At 38.3% G+C, this 19,868-nt stretch overlaps 1 protein-coding gene across 4 annotated transcripts in view; it reads left to right on the top strand.

Annotated features, from left to right (window-relative positions):
* Positions 1-18,488, top strand: part of ngfb (nerve growth factor b (beta polypeptide)) — a 29,089-nt gene extending 10,601 nt beyond the window's left edge. The window contains exons 2-3 of one of the 4 annotated variants that reach the window (XM_061728434.1): positions 6,606-6,804; positions 16,781-18,488. In XM_061728434.1, the coding sequence (XP_061584418.1) occupies positions 16,792-17,385 (594 nt within the window). In that variant the 5' untranslated portion in view covers positions 6,606-6,804; positions 16,781-16,791 and the 3' untranslated portion in view covers positions 17,386-18,488. Of the gene's footprint in view, positions 1-6,592; positions 6,805-16,780 lie in introns of all 4 variants that reach the window. The other 3 variants (XM_061728435.1, XM_061728433.1, XM_061728436.1) reach the window with 3 other exon arrangements.
* Positions 18,489-19,868: the final 1,380 nt, after the last annotated feature.

Here is a 19,868-nt window from a genome sequence, read left to right as displayed (position 1 = left end):
TTTGTGTGTGGAGATGTGAAAGATGCTTTATAATCAGAGTGGTCAACAGAAAGTCAAAACCTCTGGTGGTAATTACTTGACTTGTGAGAAACCTGCATTATATTTTGGACAAATCTGCAATCAGACTGGCTGTTTCAGGATTGTTTTGCACAGATAAAAGCTTTGGATGAACAGTTCGCGTCCCGTCTTTAGCTGAGTTGTCGAGCGTGCTCTTCAGGCATCCCTGCTCAGTTTGGTCCCGGTTCGGGACTGGATGAGGACCATGGGTCTTGAAGCCAGGAGACGTCCACACATCTGCCTTAAATCACAGCTGAATGCCAGCGGACATCATGCAGTGTATGAAATGGTTTCCTGCATAGCTGCTTGATAGAAGAAAACCAGAAAATTGCTGGGATGCAGAGACTTTTCTTTTCTTTTTTAAGAACAGCAGTTAAGAGAAACTGAGAATTCTGGGCTTCAATTGCTGCTATTATCTTTTCTTACATATTTCCTTTGAATAGATGCCAAAAGGAAAAAAAACAACATCTAATGGACAGGCCAGGACAAGTTACTTAAGGTTGAAATTTTCCACTACAACCTTCGATGCTTTGAATGTATCTGAGGATCTTAATGGACACAAAGCATCTATTCACTTTGCATAAAAAAAATATACAAAAATAATACATTTTGATTAAAAAAATGGTGTTTCAGTTCTGTTCCTGTTTTCATCCTGAAGGCTGCTCTTTACTCATTTCAATGACTAATTAAAATAAACCATGAGCTGACTCCAAGTTTAATGCTCTGGTGTAAAGATAATACTTGTTGTGGACCAGACTGTTTACAAGAGACTGGAGACCTCAGCTGACGTTATTTGACCTCCCTGATCGAAGGCTGCGCTCTGTTGTGGAGCTCAGTCGTGCATTTTTCTCATGAACATGCTTTCCAGTTTGGCCAGATTTAAATGAGGGTTTTGATAAAGACCGATGTGTGTGTGTCAGTGATGGACAGACGCCTAAGATTACAAAAAAACAAATTTGTTGCAGCCCCTTGCTATCTTTAACTCTTTGCCAGTCGTCCTTTGGCGCTGTTGCTGTGTGTTCCTTCCTGGGAGTTCTGCGTTCTATGTCGAAAGGACTCCAATTTAAATAAACAGTGGGTGGCCTGACACAAGATCTGCGTTTTGAGAGAACAACCATTCCTCCAAAGACAACAGAGACTGAATCGATTCACTTTTTTGGGCAGGACAATCATCAAGAGATTTTTTTGTTTTTAATTAAGTAGAAAGAGTCGATGTGGAGGTTTTAAAAAACTGTTTTTATCTTAATGAAACCACAAACCAGGAGTATTACCGGTACACACTTCATCGTAACTCAGTGGCACTACCGGGGCCTTTTTAATCCCTTTTCTTTGCTTTACTTTTAATATAATTTCCATCTACTGTATGCAGCTAAGCTACTATTTGGGGCATCGATTAAGCTGCTGGAAACAGTGTAATGTACGGTTGTCATGGCAACAATTAATGCCCTTTTTACCCCTGACTGACAGCCCAAGTTGAGAGACGTTTAGATGCTGTCGTTGCTGCATCTTTCTGCCTCTTCTCATGCTTCCATGAAAACACAACAACAGAGCTGCAAACACTGTCAATGAAGAGATTGTTCTCTGTCTCTTAGGAGGAAAATGTTGCAAAGACTTAAAATATTACACAAATTCAAAAATTGAGATGAACCACTGTGTTTTGGCAAGTCACTAAACCAATATTTAAAGACTTAAGAATAAAACAAAACAAAAGAAAACTGCTGTAAAGTGAGCAGTAGTTAAATGACTTCTGTAATTGAGTCTGACCATAACAACATTGAAATATTGTGGAAAACAGTTTCCAGTTTATCAGTAATCTTGAACATAATACTTTACAAGCATCAAAATAAATTTAATTTTCAAATTTTTCCAAAACCTTCTAGACTTCTCAGTTTGGTTGTTATTTGACATTCGATGACACAGTGTGAATAACTAGATATGTATCATGTCACAAAATGTGTTCAATTCAGCTGTTAAATGGTAGGTTAAATTCTGAATATTTATTCTAATGTTGCTAAATAAATACTAAGATTCCACGTACCTTTGTAGCCATCCAACTCAGTAAACAGAAACCAGACAAGCACATAGCAGACAACAGAGAAATGCTGTAATATCTTTGTTAAAAGAAGAACTAAGGTAATAAGTGTTGCTTATACTCGCATTTTTTTCTCTTCAGTGGATAAAGAGCCCTTTCTTGGTAACATCAACAGCTTAGCGCTGACGTTAGTTTCACACATTAGTAAAAAATACATTTCTCTACCGATGAAACCTTGCATTTGTTCAAACATTTCAAAGCAATCTTGTGTCAGGAATTTTGCCCAGTTGCTATCCTGGCTCATATTTGAAAAACTTTGCTTCATATTGTTTCTGGAAGGAGTCAAGTATATCGTTTTAGCAGCCATTTGTGATCAACTTCTAATCAATCAACCAAACTGTTGCAGTAATGTACATGAGCTTGTGGCCAACGTAACGTTGTATTCTTTGGAGAGGTAAATGCACCACGTGTGCAGAAAATCTCTTATTTTCATTTTGTGCATGAGCTTTGAAAGTCACTTAGCTAAAGTCAGCTTGCCAGCTACAGTAGGTAGTGTTAATGTGAAATAAACTTAGCTGATATGATTGAAGAGGCCTATAGCAGCACTAGGTGCAGAGGTATTTACAATACCTATTGGTGGTTTTACTGGATGGCTAAGAGATATTTTCTTTACTCTTGTTGAAATATCCTATTAACTAACTGAGAGTTGGATGTAGTCAGTGGAAGCATTATGGCAAATGTTGTATTTTAAAATGATAAAAAGTCTTCTACAGTAGCAGTACAAGGAGAAATATTTAATTTTTAAACAATTGTTCTGCTCACAGTCAGGCAATCAAGGTAAAAAAAATGGCAAGGCAAATTTAACTCATAGGCAACACATTTCTATCACGGTTTCTAACACGGTAAAATGATAATATTTAAAGCACTTCATATATTATATGGTGAGGTTCTACTGTGGGTTTTGTCCTATAACTTCTGTGTCTGATGGTTTAAATTCAACGCAAAGACAAGTTTAACCTTGTGAGCCGTTTTTTTTTTAGTTTTTTTGCTTGAATGACCACGGAAACATAATGAGCAGAATGTCATTCAAAGCCCATTTCAGATAAAGTCACCTGCACCTCACTTCCTCTTTGAGTAAGAGCCAACCATGGTGGATCAGATTACCGCAGGGACTCTGTGACTTTTACCATATGAATGAAGGCGCTGCAGTTTTGTTCAGGAGGTAGACGGTCCCAGGTCTGCAGACTGGGATCGTGTGCCAGCCCGGGCTGCGTGTCAGTCAACCCAGACAGGGTCCATTAAACTGACTCCATTACAGCTAATGAGTTGTAGGCTGGTCGTTATGGGTGGCCTCTCCATTTAGGAGTAATAGACTACATAACTGATTGGCTCGTTGATTTAGTTTCTCACTATTATGGGAAGAACTGTCTTGACTTCTCTACCTGGCGGCCAGACACCATCCAACAAAAAAGATGTTGTACATTATCTTGCAAACCATTAATGTATAAATGTTTAAAAACAAGGTTAACTATGCTGATTATGTGTACACAGACTCACATATTAGTTAATGAAGAACGTATGTTTGTGACTTGATAAACTGTTGTCCTAATTCAAGAATAAAAGTACATAAAATGTTGTTTTGTACTTATAATGCAAAGTCTCCGTTTCCATTTGCTCAATGAGCCGCAAACAACCTGCTCCACATCTCTCCAGTAGCGTTTCATTGAACAGGGCCGGAGAAGTGATATTTTTCAAGAGGTTCCAGTCTGAAATCAACAACAACAGCCTCGCCTTCCTAGTTGGTCCACTGCACATCCGTGAAGGATTATTATTGATTACTCTAAGGCTAACGTTTAATAGGTAACAATTCCAAATACCACATTTTCCGCACTATAAGATGCACCGCATTATAAGGCGCACCTTCAACGAATGACACATTTTAAAACATTTTCTATATAAGGCGCACCGCATTATAAGGCGCTACAGTAGAGGCTGGGGTTACGTTATCCATCCAACTATTTAATTGAAGTGTATTTTATTTGTGTTAGTTCTTGAATATTTTAGTTCTAAATTGGAAGATTATTGGGATCTTGACATATTAGAATAAATATATTTTATTGTTTTTCGTCGCTCAAAATAAATGTCATACTCGTGAAAGCCGGTATACCCGCCAAAACGCCATCCATTCGTCGCGACTTTCAAGCCCAGCAAGGCCAAGTATGGAGAAATGTAAGAAAAGAAAAATATCTGAAGTAAATCGAACATTCAATGATGCCTGCATTCATTTGCATTTACCTCTGATGAGAGTGGCCTACCAGTATGCCTAATTTGTGGAGAAAAACTGTCTAACAATAAACGGTCAAATGTTGCAAGACATTTCAACAATACACACAGAGCCTTTGCTGAAAAATATCCAGAGGGAGAAGAGAGAAAAAAAGCTGTTTCGGAACTGATGCGGAAAGCTGATCTGGCGAAAAATCACTCCAAGAAGTGGGTGAAGTTGCGGCTCAATATTGATCCATATATAAGGCGCATCGGATTATAAGGCGCATGGTCAGCTTTTGAAAAAATTAAAGGCTTTTAGGTTCGCCTTATAGTGCGGAAAATATGGTAGCTAAAACGCAACAAAAATATTATTCTTTCTGTGTCGCAGGTCTTTAAGAATTGTTTGACCTCATAACTTTGTTTTCTTAAATAGACATAGACATGATGTAAACAGTTTTGTTCCCTCTTGAGTTTTATCCTGAATAATGTCCAATTAATTCAGTTGGACACTGTTGGAGTCCTATCAAAGTGTAGCGTCATCACAAGGAGCAAAGATAGAAGTAGGAGACTACAGAACAGAATTATGCCATGACATTCATCATATTGCACTTATAATGATGATTTATTTTTTATTTTTATTTTGATATTTTAGAATTTTTTTGTTTTGTTGTACCACTGAACAGAAGCACAAAAGGTGTCTTCTTAAAAAGCCAGTGCTGCAGTTAGATAATCACCTATTTTAATGCCATGGCATCCACAGACCACCGTTGTTGGGCTGTTTAACACTTCCTGTGCTGGTGTTGGTTCTGTGCAGGAGCACACCGCACTCATTTAGATTAACAGCCCATATACTTTAGTTTACATGTAGCTTGCATTCCTTCTGTTTTGCAAGCGTGCCATACACTCTTACTTCCTTGGCAAGGCTTTAAAGCATTTCGTTTGCAAACCTCTGTTGACTTTTAACCCTTTATATGACACTCATTGAAATACTTGGAAATGTACAATTTCAACCCTAGAGTGTTATTGGGGGCTACTACCAGAGTATTTTTCTTTTTTTCATTTTTTTTAATTCTTGATGCAAATCAAGGTCAAAGAAGTTACCATATATGGTTCCTTGCCCATCGCGAGTAACATTTTATCTAACACTGAAGTTACCATGTATGGTTACTTGCCCATTGTGGGTGAAATTGTACCCATACGTATAAAAATACAAAAAACAAATACAACATAATATTTATGATACTCTCTTCATAGAGATATTAGAATTTTTCTCCATAAATGGTACAACTTGACTTATAGGGCTTCTCTTTTTCTCCATCCATATTTTCCCCTTCTTGAAAATCAATGAAGTTCCCGCTTCTCCAGGGCTCTAGTGATTGGTCAGATGCCATGATGACACTGTCTGTGACAAAGCATGATCTGTGCTGATTGGCAGGATTAAGTCACATGACTTTAAGACCTCACTGAGAAGTGTGGGGAAAGTAGTTTTTCATGTCCGCGGAAATTACAGTAGCCTATATGGTTACTCGCCCTATAAAGGGTTAAAGAAGCTGTCGAATCTTTGGACGCCATTTTTTGAGGATCTTTTTTTTCTTTTTGTGTATGAAATATTTTGTTCTCCATTTTGGTGACTTTCAGTTGACCCACAGGGAACAATGTGTTGATTGGAAAAAGTTGAGTATAGTGTCATTGGAAAGAGGAAATGCCAAAACAAACTTTCTGGTTCTGGGGATATCTTATCTACCTCAAATGTGTTTCATCACTGCTCAAAACTAATCATGGAGCTGTAACTGTATTTGATTAAATCTGATGTCACAAAGATGGATAAAACGAATGGAGATAAAATAAAATACAGCAATATCCCAAGTTAAGGCAGTGAGCTCATACCGTCGTGAGCTCATACCTGTCTTAAATGTCTTTTAGATATATGTTACCTCATATAAGAAAAATTTTAAATTCCAAGATGATCTGGTTTCTGCTTGTACTTTAATAGGATATAAATGTGTAAAAGTTTTGCTATATATTTGTTTTTAAGGGCACTGTAGCGTTTAGGTTGAGACAAACCTGTCAAGACACTCTGACACGATTTACGACGTTAGCATTAAAGTTTGCGGCGTGTTTTAGCTGTAGGTAATGGACATCATGCAGGTCTGCGGGTTTATTCCCGTATCCGCTCTATGTGACGACGTGCTGAGCGGGAAAAACATGTGAACTTTGTCTTTCCTTTGTCTCACAAAGAATGTGTTTACAGTGGTTTTATGAGCCGACTGAGACACATTCTGCGCTCGTCTCCCGTCAGGACTGAAGAGTGGAGGCAGAGGAAGCCAGACGTGTGCTGCATGGGAGCCACAACCAGGCCTGATGGCAGGAGGCGCCCGCGACACACTGAGCTCTAGTTACGTCCTCTAGGAGCCTCGGCGGTGATAAGTTCACGTGCAGACACTGAAAAGGTATGAAAAAATCGAGAACAGGCTCTCACGGTATTGTGTATAAGCATGGTCCAGTTCGCTGTCAAACAGACCTCATACATCCCTCTCCAGTACTTTTGCACACCGAGGAATTCATGGTGGACTCGGCAAGGTGCCCTTGTCCTGTGGTGGCTAAATTACCTTAATTTAATCAGCCCCCCGCCCCCCCATACTACCATGCTTGACAGTGCATATGACATATTACCACTCAAGGGCTGTGTTTGTTATTTTCCAAACATTTTGCTGGGCATAAAGACCATATAATTCCTATTTTGTCTCATCTGTCCAGACGACATTATTCCAGAAATCTCGTGGTTTGTTTAAATGCGGTTTTGCTTCCAGAGGAGTCTCTTTTTTGGCAACCCCACCGAACAAACCATTCTTGTTGAATATTCTTCTTTTTTAGGGACCTTAATACAGGGGTGTCAAGTAACAAAGTACAAATACTTTGTTACCTTACTTAAGTAGAAATTTTGGTTATCTATACTTCACTGGAGTAATTATTTTTCAGACGACTTTTTACTTTTACTCCTTACATTTTCACGCAATTATCTGTACTTTTTACTCCTTACATTTAAAAAAAAAAAAATTTCATTTCGGCCTTTAAAAAAAAAAAACTATCCAGTTAAATTGCGCCGTCCGGATAGAGTGAATTTGGTTGTGGTTGTGGCACAGATGTTCTTGTCCAGTTTTGTTCTTATATCCGTTGCCCCCCGATTCCTGTAACTAAACTTGGATGTACATTCCAATAAAGGTTAGGATAAATGATAACTAAAAAAAGTTTGACTTTTTGCACCATTACAATACTTATAGGCAACTAGTCATCATATCTCCTGCTCTCTGAAACACATGTTAATGCTCAATAGTACACATATATGGTTCTTTAATATATTTGCATTATACTAAGATACATTCATTTTCAATGGCTTTTGTCCTTAATGGCTTTTCCCCCCCTTACATTACTTTTACTTTTATACTTTAAGTAGTTTTGAAACCAGTACTTTTATACTTTTACTTGAGTAAAAAACTTGAGTTGATACTTCAACTTCTGCAGGAGTATTTTTAAACTCTAGTATCTATACTTCTACCTGAGTAATGAATGTGAATACTTTTGACACCTCTGCTTAATACTTACCATACTCATTGAGGCTTATAGGGTCTGAAACGTAGCTCTCCGGTGAGTGTTGCATGGTCTGACCTTGGTGTAAGTATTCTGTAAAGTCCACTAGTGGGAAGGCTGGTCCTCTACCTTGGAAGCTTTCAGAATATCAGGATATCAGAATGCTTTATTGGTCCCTTAAAGGGCACTTTTTTTTGCAGTAACTCGGTCAGGTACAAACATGAACAAACACCAAAACCAATACACTGAGGTCTACTACTCAAGTCACATATCCACAATGCACCAGTTATGTCATCTGAGAACAAAATTAGCGCGCAAGAGAAAAAAAAGTATACATTTAGGGTAACAGGTCAAGAAAGTCCACACAACAATCAAATTCAGAGAACAAATCAATACAAAAAAGCTCAAGAATTGCCAATAAAAATCACTTAAGATCACAGTTAACTAGTCTGATCCCAAATGGGATGAATGTCTTGGAATACCGATTCGGATTTAGTTAACGGCATCTGATAACGTTGACCTGAAAGCATTAGAGTAAAATTAGGAGACAAATGTGCTTCTGATTCCAACTTCTTATCCGTTTAGCTCCCCCGATGCTCCCAGAGCGACGCCAGGTCTCTACTGGACACTAATGTTCTGTGAGCACGCTTTAATAATCCAATTCAGGCTGCTCCTGTCTTTTGCTGACAGACCACTAAACCAACAAATAAAAGAAAGTACCGTATTAAAAGACTTTCCATAAATGAGCAATAAAAGACTTGTAGGACCTTTTTACATTGAATGTTCAGCCGACACAAAAGATGAATCCTCTGCTGTGTTTTTTAACAATCAAACTTTAGCTTTCCATTAAACACAGTATTTGTAGTTTTCAGCAATTTCAGCTTCTTGTTATGTATGATGGTACTGTAGATAAACACTTGGTTTTGCTCTGACTCAAGTCTACTATGAGCTCTTTTTGTTTTAGAGACATTTAGGTGCAGAAAACTTTCCATTTGCGTTTCCACTTCTGATTGATCTTGTAGTTCTTCATAACATGCTTGTTCTAAAAGAACATTCCTTGTTCTTGGGAAACACTGAGCTCCAAATAGTTTGGAAATGGTTTTGTACCTCGTTCCAGGGAGAAATACCCACAATTGACGTTTTTTTAGCTTCATTTTTGTGGGATAAATAATGGGACAGTGAGAAAGGTTATACGTTATCTGTTTAAGGCTGCGGTTGCCTAATACAAATACCCACTTTGATCAATTGAATATTTGATTTTTACACATGTAAAGGGACATCTAAGAAAGGGGTTACTTACTTTTGCACAATTGTATAATGTCTTTATAAGTCAATGTTAAAGTATCCAAGTCAATCCAAGTATCCAGTCACATCTTGGACTGGAATGCAGCAGTTTTGCCAAAAGCTTTTTGATCTCATAAGAGACTAAGACTGGTCAAAATGTTGCAAACATGTTGCATTGCAGGAATGACTTCAAAACAAACCTAATGAAAATATTTAATTCCTTTTAGATGAATGAATCCTTAAAATATAAAGGCCCAAAATGGGAAACAGTTCCGTAGTTGTTCAAATCGGCTTTGTTTCTTATTCTTCACTAATGTGTAATTCTTAGCCACAGACCATACTTAACGCAGCACAACAGGAAGCGTAGGCGTGTTAACACCTGTGATGACTCCGCCAGTGGACTCTGTCAACTAGGTTTATTATACGCTGCGTTGGCCTCGGGTGTCGGGGCAGTGCTTTAGATTAAAACTGTTGGTACATCTTGTCAAAAGGACAAAATCATAGCCTGTACAATGGTACATAATGTGAGCTCGTAAATGCCTGTGAGGTCTAGTGCCTCTCCCATGTCTCAGCCCTCCGCTTTGTTTCCACTGTGTGGTTAAGAAAAAAAAAAAAAAATTGGACATGTCAAAAATTACTACCGCCTCAATTTAGTAATAATTAGTATAATTATAAACCCTGAAAGATGTTTTTCTGTATTATAATTGTGTTACTGAAAGATCAACAGGAAGGTTGTTGCTTCAAAGTGGGACAGAGAAGATGTTAGGACTGTTTCATAATCACGCAAGTGATGAAAAAATTATATTTTATCAAAGAGAAATACAATTCTTGATGAGAGAAAAATTCGTCACAAGGGCAAGCATGTATTTATTGTCATTAATTTGAAAAATGTTCAAGAAGAGGTTGTTCAGTTACTGAGTATAACTGGTGCTTCGTTGGTGTATATGGAAAATTAATGATTTATGAGGTCTAGAATGATCTCCAAAATTACTACATTTATCTCTGTTATTTCAAAAAATAAAAAAGTGTTGTGACAAACCAAGGTTAGAGCCCAAAACAACTTGACACAACACATATCTGTATGTTCCAGAAAATTGGTAACTGTTTAATTAAAGAGTCTAATGCAGCCTGTTGGAGTCGAGATAGATGACGGGAAACTGAAGCAAGCCGATTTACTGAAAGGGCGGGACGACCGACTGAGCAGAGGTGTCAAAAGTATTCACATTCATTACTCAGGTAGAAGTATAGATACTAGAGTTTAAAAATACTCCTGTAGAAGTTGAAGTATCAACTCAAGTTTTTTACTCAAGTAAAAGTATAAATGTACTGGTTTCAAAACTACTTAAAGTATAAAAGTAAAAGTAATGTAAGGGAGAAAAAGCCATTAAGGACAAAAGCCATTGAAAATGAATGCATCTTAGTATAATGCAAATATATTAAAGAACCATATATGTGTACTATTGAGCATTAACATGTGTTTCAGAGAGCAGGAGATATGATGACTAGTTGCCTATAAGTATTGTAATGGGGCAAAAAGTCAAACTTCAGAGGCATGTTATCATTTATCCTAACCTTTATTGGAATGTACATCCAAGTTTAGTTGCAGGAATCTGAGGGAACGGATGTAAGAACAAAACTGGACAAGAACATCTGTGCCACAACCAAATTCACTCTATCCGGATGGAGCAATTTAACTAGATAGTTTTTTTTAAAGGCCGAAATGAAATAGAGTAAAAGTAGTAAAAAGTACAGATAATTGCATGAAAATGTAAGGAGTAAAAGTAAAAAGTCATCTGAAAAATAATTACTCCAGTGAAGTATAGATAACCAAAATTTCTACTTAAGTAAGGTAACAAAGTATTTGTACTTTGTTACTTGACAACTCTGCGACTGAGCAGAATCCAACTGCAGATTATTGTCCCAATTCACAATTCCCAGAGATGACGAGGACTGGATGGGGACTCTGGAAGACTGAAGGCAAGACAAGGAAGGCCTGGACGGAGGGTGGCCGACCAGTAGCTCAGTTACACGGGGACTTGAGCATTGGCAGGACAGGCATTTGAGATCACTGGAATCCACACAGACAAATAACAGGCATTAGTCTTCAAGATATGAGTCTGAACAGAAACTGGACCGGCCACAGGAACTGAACCTCATCGGAGACAGAATCATCTGGCAACGGATGACAGCCTGGACCCGGTAATAAAGCTGAGCCCTGATCAGCTGCAGGTGTGAGCGCTCAGCCAAGATCCCGGGACACACCCATCCTCCCAGAACACAGCTGACACCATGAGTAACAGAAAACAGAGACATAACCAAAGAAGTATTTGCAGAAGTTTACCCTCACTTCCCTGCATTTTAACACCATGAGTTTAACCCTGAGCTGTGATCGAACTTGAATGGGGCTGCGATGGCTCAATACGCACACAGCTTGAGTTTAGTTTCCATTTCAGCAGCTGAGAAAAGAGCTGGGAATCATGCGCCATCTTTCAGGGTTTTGATGGTTTCAAGTTTTAGCCTCTTATACGAAATTAATTGTTTGATTTTTATCTCAGATTTTCTGACAGCATGGACAGGTTATAGGTCTCCTCAGAGGTGTCAAGTAACGAAGTACAAATGCTTCGTTACCTTACTTAAGTAGAAATTTTGGTTATCTATACTTCACTGGAGTAATTATTTTTCAGATGACTTTTTACTTTTACTCCTTACATTTTCATGCAATTATCTGTACTTTTTACTACTTTTACTCTATTTCATTTCGGCCTTAAAAAAAACTATCCAGTTAAATTGCTCCATCCGGATAGAGTGAATTTGGTTGTGGTTGTTTCAGATGTTCTTGTCCAGTTTTGTTCTTACATCCGTTCCCTCAGATTCCTGCAACTAAACTTGGATGTACATTCCAATAAAGGTTAGGATAAATGATAACATGCCTCTGAAGTTTGACTTTTTGCACCATTACAATACTTATAGGCAACTAGTCATCATATCTTCTGCTCTCTGAAACACATGTTAATGCTCAATAGTACACATATATGGTTCTTTAATATATTTGCATTCATTTTCAATGGCTTTTGTCCTTAATGGCTTTTTTCCCCCTTACACTACTTTTACTTTTATACTTTAAGTAGTTTTGAAACCAGTACTTTTATACTTTTACTTGAGTAAAAAACTTGAGTTGATACTTCAACTTCTACAGGAGTATTTTTAAACTCTAGTATCTATACTTCTACCTGAGTAATGAATGTGAATACTTTTGACACCTCTGGGTTTCCTTGTGTAAGTTGCGTTAAAATTGACCTGGAATGGGTTTAATTAAACACACAGGAAAAGAGACATCTAGTAACTATAGTGATTTATTTTTTAAGGACACAGAAATTGAAATCAAGCTAATTTTCTAGGCGTACGGTGTGGTATACACTACTACTTTCTGGTTAAGCTGCCTTTGTTAGCACATACTATGCTTCTGTAAAACCAGCTGTGCTGCGGCACAAGCAGGAGTTGGTCACGTGACCATCACGACCAGTTTCTGCTGTAGTGCTGCAGAGCCGTAAGGGGTAGAGTTGATGAGAAAGACTGTTCAGTTGCACACAGGAAACTTTCCCAGAACTAATAATCCATCTGGGCATTTCTCTCATTGCATATTGTGCAATCGTTCACTCTATCTACTACATTTTGGTATTTGTTTTAAAAAACAGCCTCAACTTTAAGTTCCTTCCAGTGCAATGGACTTGTTGGGTTTAGCAATGTACTTTTGTATTAACTAAACTGATAATCTTATATTGTATTTATTTATCCAGATCAATCCATGACATAATCCTGACATGTGATACGGACATATCAGTAGAACCAGTCCTGTTAAATAGACTTTTCTTTCCCATCAATATCTGAGCTACAGGAATGTCTCTAGAGGTAACCCTCAGATACTTTCCGCCTTTTCAGATAATTTTAGACAAGTATCAGGATTATATTTAATATGTGTGCCCTTTGTCATCATTTTTTTAGAAAATGTTTTAAGAAATATGTGTGATATAGAAAGCTGCATAAATATGAACATGTAGTTTTAGGTTTCAGCGTGCATGACTTAGCTGGCTTAGCACACAAGAGAAATGATTTAGATTAAATTTAGAGATTACACTCAATGGAACAGTGTTAAATTAAAATGTGAAACAGTTTATTGTAAGGACAGTTGGAGTAGTTGTTGCCTTACAGTATAACAATTAATAACAATCAACCATCTGTCCCACTGGTCCAATTTAAGACGTATACTTTCTACTTTGCACTGAACTGTCTGTCATACGCGGTTGCATGCACATCGAAATCAAGCTATTGGCAACAATCTAGCTAAGGATTAAACTGGAGTTTCCGAGAAATCCGAGTATACATGGGCGAATCGAATTATTGAGTGAGGTGCGCTCGACTCCGTGACGCTAGGTGGCGCCACAAGCACTTTTGCGTTTGTGTTCTTCCGGTGAGTTCTTTGTTGTTCGTCTTCTTCTTCTCCTACTATGTTGATATTGTGGCTTCTGAGATGTCGTCACTTCCTAAAGGGGGTGTCCCAGGACGGTCACTAGCTCGGCTAAACGTGGGTTGTGTATACACGCCAAAATAACTCGAATTAGGACTGCATTATCTGGCAAAAAATGTAAAAAGAAATTTATAAAGATTTATAAAAAAAATTAAATAAAACTTTACTCTCAAAAACATGAAGTTGCTCCCACCTTTCAAACAATGCTATGGAGAAAACTAATAAAACCCTGAAAATACCACACTTTTCCCATGGAAGACAGCAGGAATAATGGAGTCTGTGTAATGCATGGCTGGAGTTTGCTGCTGCGTCCGTTGGGACGATAAACAATGTCCACATGGAGTCATCCCACATAACCCTAGAGAATATCATAAGACAGTCGGGGCTGTAAGTGAGTTCCCTGTACTCTCCATGGATGTAATTATACCAATAATTTCACTGTTATGTTTAAATTAGATATCAAACATTAAGCTGCTTCCTGTTTACATGTATAAATTCGTTCAGGGACGTTGTTGCCCTCCGAGCTCCTGCAGCAGTTCTTCATTTCAATATCCTTCCTGCTTAATTAGAATTTGTAGAGTCAAAGCTTAACCACATCAGACGCTGAGTTTTACATTCTGCTGAAAGCTATTAACACTAAGCCCTTAACCCTTTGTGTTAAAGTACAGTATTTTTTCCTACCTTCCAACTAAGTTGCTCAGGATGCACCTGAATTAAATTGACTTAATAATTAAAGAGGACAACTTCTTTGTACGTCAGATCTTAAAACGAACTCACTGGGTGCAGATGTGCTGTGCAGAACATGCAACACTCACATTATGAAAACACTCTGGTGTATGCACGCTAGTAAAGTATTACATTTATGCTGTGAGACCCCCACTTCTTTAGAAAAAAGAGCATTGAATTAAAGTTTATAGAAACTTTACAAAGTATTGAAATCCCAGAACGTCCTCGGGTTGCTTAATTTGACCTGTCAGTTCATAATAAACTGCTTCACTCAGAGTCTGCAGACTTTGGCAACTTCCTACAGTGTTTTGAAATGTTGCGTATGTCCTCTGTTGATCATGACACACATTCACTTAAAATGGATTTATTTCAAGTTGCTAGAGTTGCAGAATGCTTTGCAAGACTCCAAGACTCCTAAGCTGAACCCTGTCCAGAACCAGAGCTGAGACGACTGTGACTGTGTTATGTTGGTTTCTGCAAGAAAACCATTGTTAGGCTGCTTCTAGATCAGCAAACAAAAAGGAAAAGTCAGATGTCTTCCTTTGTTTCAGCCAACGGCCCCACAAACCATCTCCGATCGCGCTGTTTTCTTTACCGAGATCACAAGAAAAGCAGAACAGTGATCTCCTCTCCATCCTGTTTATTTATCTTTTATCTGCTGTTGCTGTTCGTTTATCTTTACTCCACCAACTCCAAATATTAATCACTTTTATAAAGCGAACGGCGCTATCGTAGCTCAAAAAGCAGGTGTATCCGCCCCTTTAATTTGATTGGTTTACGAGTAAGTCTTATTTCATCCACTGCTCTGCGTCCCCTACGTGGGGTGCGCTCTTATGATTGGCTGAAACAAAGGAAGATATCTGATTGGTTGCAAATCCTTCCGTGTTAAAAAAAACGTATTTGTGTATCGAGTCACGTCAGGGGAGTCTCAAAAGTCACACGCAAATCCAGCGCAGCTCACAGACAAAAAAATGTTTTTAAATCAGGTTTTATTTGTGTGTGCATCAAAAATACATTTGTATATCTTGTCCTACGCACGTGTGAATTGTTCTGTGCATGTGTGAAACGGTGTGTGCATTTGTAAAACTTGTCCTGTGCATTTGTCAATTATGAGACTGTTCTAGCTCCATACAAATACTTCGTTACCTTACTTAAGTAGAAATTTTGGTTACGGTATCTATACTTCATTGGAGTAATTATTTTTCAGATGACTTTTTACTTTTACTCCTTACATTTTCACGCAATTATCTGTACTTTTTACTCCTTACATTTTAAAAACAGCTTTGTTACTCTATTTCATTTCGGCCTTTAAAAAAAACTATCCAATTAAAGGAGCCGTCTGTAAGAAATGGCCAAAACTGGTACTGCAGTCACTTTCAAAATATTGTTGAGCGGCGTGTACCCTCCCCCTCCTCCCCCCGACCAGAGGTTGCCAGGTAGGCTGCAGAATGCAGCAGGAACGTAGGCTGCCATGGCTGCGATAATTAGAGCCGAGCTGGCAACCCGGATGCTGAAACAATACTGACTTCGTGATTGGGAGATAGGTGGAGGGTGGAGCTTCAGGCCAAAACAAAAAATGACAACATAAACATCAGTTGAGGGCTGCAACTCCTCTTTTTAAACTGGAATATCCTGGCTTGAGTGCTGTTGTCAGTGACATAAGTATTTGAAATTAATATGATTTTTAAATGTCTGTTGACATATCGGGGTCATTTTATGATTCGTTTTATTATTGCTCTTACATACAGCTCCTTTAAATTGCTCCATCCTGATAGAGTGAATTTGGTTGTGGTTGTTTCAGATGTTCTTGTCCAGTTTTGTTCTTACATCCGTTCCCTCAGATTCCTGCAACTAAACTTGGATGTACATTCCAATAAAGGTTAGGATAAATGATAACATGCCTCTGAAGTTTGACTTTTTGCACCATTACAATACTTATAGGCAACTAGTCATCATATCTCCTGCTCTCTGAAACACATGTTAATTCTCAATAGTACACATATATGGTTCTTTAGTATATTTGCATTATACTAAGATGCATTCATTTTCAATGGCTTTTGTCCTTAATGGCTTTTTTCCCCCTTACATTACTTTTACTTTTATACTTTAAGTAGTTTTGAAACCAGTACATTTATACTTTTACTTGAGTAAAAAACTTGAGCTGATACTTCAACTTCTACAGGAGTATTTTTAAACTCTAGTATCTATACTTCTACCTGAGTAATGAATGTGAATACTTTTGACACTGCATGTAGATGTGCTGTTCATCCGCTCATTCTTCTTCCTGTGCTTTGACATCTCAGCTTGTGTGCCCATGTGGTCGTCCAAGCTGGTCCTGTTCCTCTTCATCAGCGCCCAGGCCGTGGTCACCACCAGAGGGGACTCGTGCAGCGCCGCAGCAGCCCAGCAGACCGTCGCCAGCTCCATCCCCGTCGTGGACCCCCAACTCTTCACCAAGCGCCGTCACCTCTCCCCGAGGGTTCTCTTCAGCTCCCAGCCCCCCGATGCGGAGCCGTCGGAATCCCAGGGCGCCAGCCGAAGGAGCCGCAGGCGAGCGGGGCCGCCGCAGCACCGAGGAGTGTACTCGGTGTGTGAGAGCGTTAGCGTCTGGGTGGGCAACAAGACCAAAGCCACAGACATCTCAGGCAATGAAGTGACAGTGCTGCCAGATGTAAACATCAACAACGTCAACAAGAAGCAGTACTTCTTTGAGACGACGTGCCACAACGCTCGATCGGCTGGCTCGGGCTGTTTAGGAATTGATGCAAGACACTGGAACTCCTACTGCACCAACTCGCACACTTTCGTTCGAGCACTGACTTCTTTCAAGAACCTGGTGGCCTGGAGGCTCATACGCATTAACGTGGCGTGCGTGTGTGTGCTCAGCCGCAAGTCGTGGCGACAATGAAGACTTTTACTGCACAACACCCAAACACACAGGCTCACTCTCAGTAATACAGTTAATACGCAGACACCCGAACAGGCAGACACTCGTGTCGTCCTCTACATACACAAGGTGCCACCGAAGACCTCACCCCCTGCACAATGTAAATTATTGATACATGTCAAAGTATGAGGACTGTATGTATATACACCAGACCTGGGTCAAAACATGTCCGCATGTGGTCTGCAGCTTAAGGTTGTCACCTGTTTGAAGTCAGAGGTTGTAGCTGTGCAAGTATCTGGTGTGTTTTGGCTTGAAAATGCAGTTTGAAAAGAGTGTTTGATCTCCCATTTACGTACACTTTTATTTCTTTACAGATGGTATGAATCCCAGATAGTTCATGGTTTTTCCTGTCGATTTTATTTCTTATGTCTATATTTCTTTCTTTTAAATCTCAACTTAGGTGCATCACAACAAAGGTGGGAGAGTAAAATGCTTTCATTCCTTCTCCCAACACAAAAAAAAACATCAGAACATCAAGCAATGAAGCTTTTCAGATTTCATATTTGAATTATTCCAGCAAATTTGTCCTAAAATGTGTATGGGATCATCATTGTGTTTTAAAACCCCAGAGCCTGGCTTCTAGACCTGTTGCTGATATCTTAACTGAGTTAATTATCTCAGTTTGGTTTGGAGTACTGTAATTAGTAATTTGGAGTACAACTCTTCCAAAAGGGATCTAGAGTAATAATTTGTCTGACCACAGTACCGTTACACGTTTCCAGTGTGATGGTCCATGAGCAGGGTTCCTTTTTACAGTAAAGTTTTGAGCTGTATTTGTGAATGTCCCTCTTGCTTGAGAAAGGTTTCCCAAAGTAATCCCGTGCCCGTGCAGTAATATCAGTTTAGACGGGTGAAATGACAAATGACATCCAAAAGATTGAACACTAGAGCTGTTCAAATTACGCCCTTTCACTCTTCACACCTGAATCATGTAATGATATTTTGCACTGCAGATTTAGGGATGCATAAATCCTTTCTTATTTTTCTTTGACAAGCATTGCTTTTAAACATTACAATTATTTTATTATTTATTCCGTCGCAATTGTTAACAAAGTTGCTATCCTCTGCCCATCCGATTTCAACCGAGTTCATATATATATATATATATATATATATATATATATATATATGTATATATATATATATATATATATATATATATATATATATATATATATATATATATATATATATATATATATATATATATATATATCCATCCATTTTCTAATTACAGGTGAGAGGCAGGTGTACACCCTGGACAGGTCGCCAGTCTATCGCAGATATATTTAAACAGATCAAATGAATTATAATTGGTTTCTAATTATCTGCGAAAAGATAAAAGTGAAAATAAATGGAGGAAAAGAAGATATATGACCAATGTTCAGCTACACTGCAGGGAATCATCAACTTGACCAGAGTTATGATCATCAGCTTCAGACAACAACAGGTCATTTAGATGCCGGAGATGTTCATTTGAGTAACTGGCTCTGTCTGTCTGATTTCCTCTCCTCAGGAAGGTGTTTATAGATATGACTGAATATGCAATATTTATTTACGTATTTTTACAGTATTTTTGATCATTTGTAGTATAATTCCATTTTTTAAAGTAACCATTTTTGTATGTTTGTTTTTTTTTCACATTGTGTTGCAGATGTAATTCCTCATGTACTACTTTAAACCTCAAAACAACCACCTTATAATTGGCCTCAAGCCTGCAGACACTGCACTTGTGCAGCTGCATTAGTTTCAAACATGTCTGGGTTTAATTGATGTCTACATTTTGTTTTATAGCCAATAACTTTTAAATACCTTCAAATGGAATTACACTATTTACGTTTGCAGGATTGAACAACACAGTGTGAGCTGATTTGGGTTAATATACTCTAAATTATATGGAGAATTTTCCACTGTCTCCACAGCAGGTTTAATTTAGAGGTACTTAGTTGATGTTTTCTGGACACAAAAACAGGTTTTACACCAAACCACAGCTGCACCGTAAACTCCAGCTTCCGAAAACACAGCAATTCGGTTTATGAGCCCATGTGACTCGGTGCCAGACACCACAGGCTAAAACCTGCGCTGTTACCAATAAACAGCAGCTGCACTGGTGACGGAGCAACAGCCTGTAGGAGTTTTGGGATGATAACACAGACAGCTACTTGTAATAGTTTTTGCCTCACATGACACACACTCTCAAAGACTGATACAACCCTGAAAATTTGCTGATACAATTTGACCCAGGCCTGATATACGCAAAACTTTTGTACAATGTTGTTATTAATATTGTTATTTATTAAAAACATCAAACATGCATTGTGTCTTTTATGAAATTGTTTTTCACTGAAGCATAAAGGGAACACACATGACCCCCCCACTGCCATTGAAGTAATTTTTGCTTTGTGTTTGATCTCTCAATTTCTATGCTATAACCAATATTTTTT

Source organism: Cololabis saira, chromosome 8 (genome assembly GCF_033807715.1).
Source record: "Cololabis saira isolate AMF1-May2022 chromosome 8, fColSai1.1, whole genome shotgun sequence".
NCBI classification, from domain to species: domain Eukaryota; kingdom Metazoa; phylum Chordata; class Actinopteri; order Beloniformes; family Belonidae; genus Cololabis; species Cololabis saira.
This window is presented reverse-complemented; position numbering and strand designations above follow the sequence as displayed.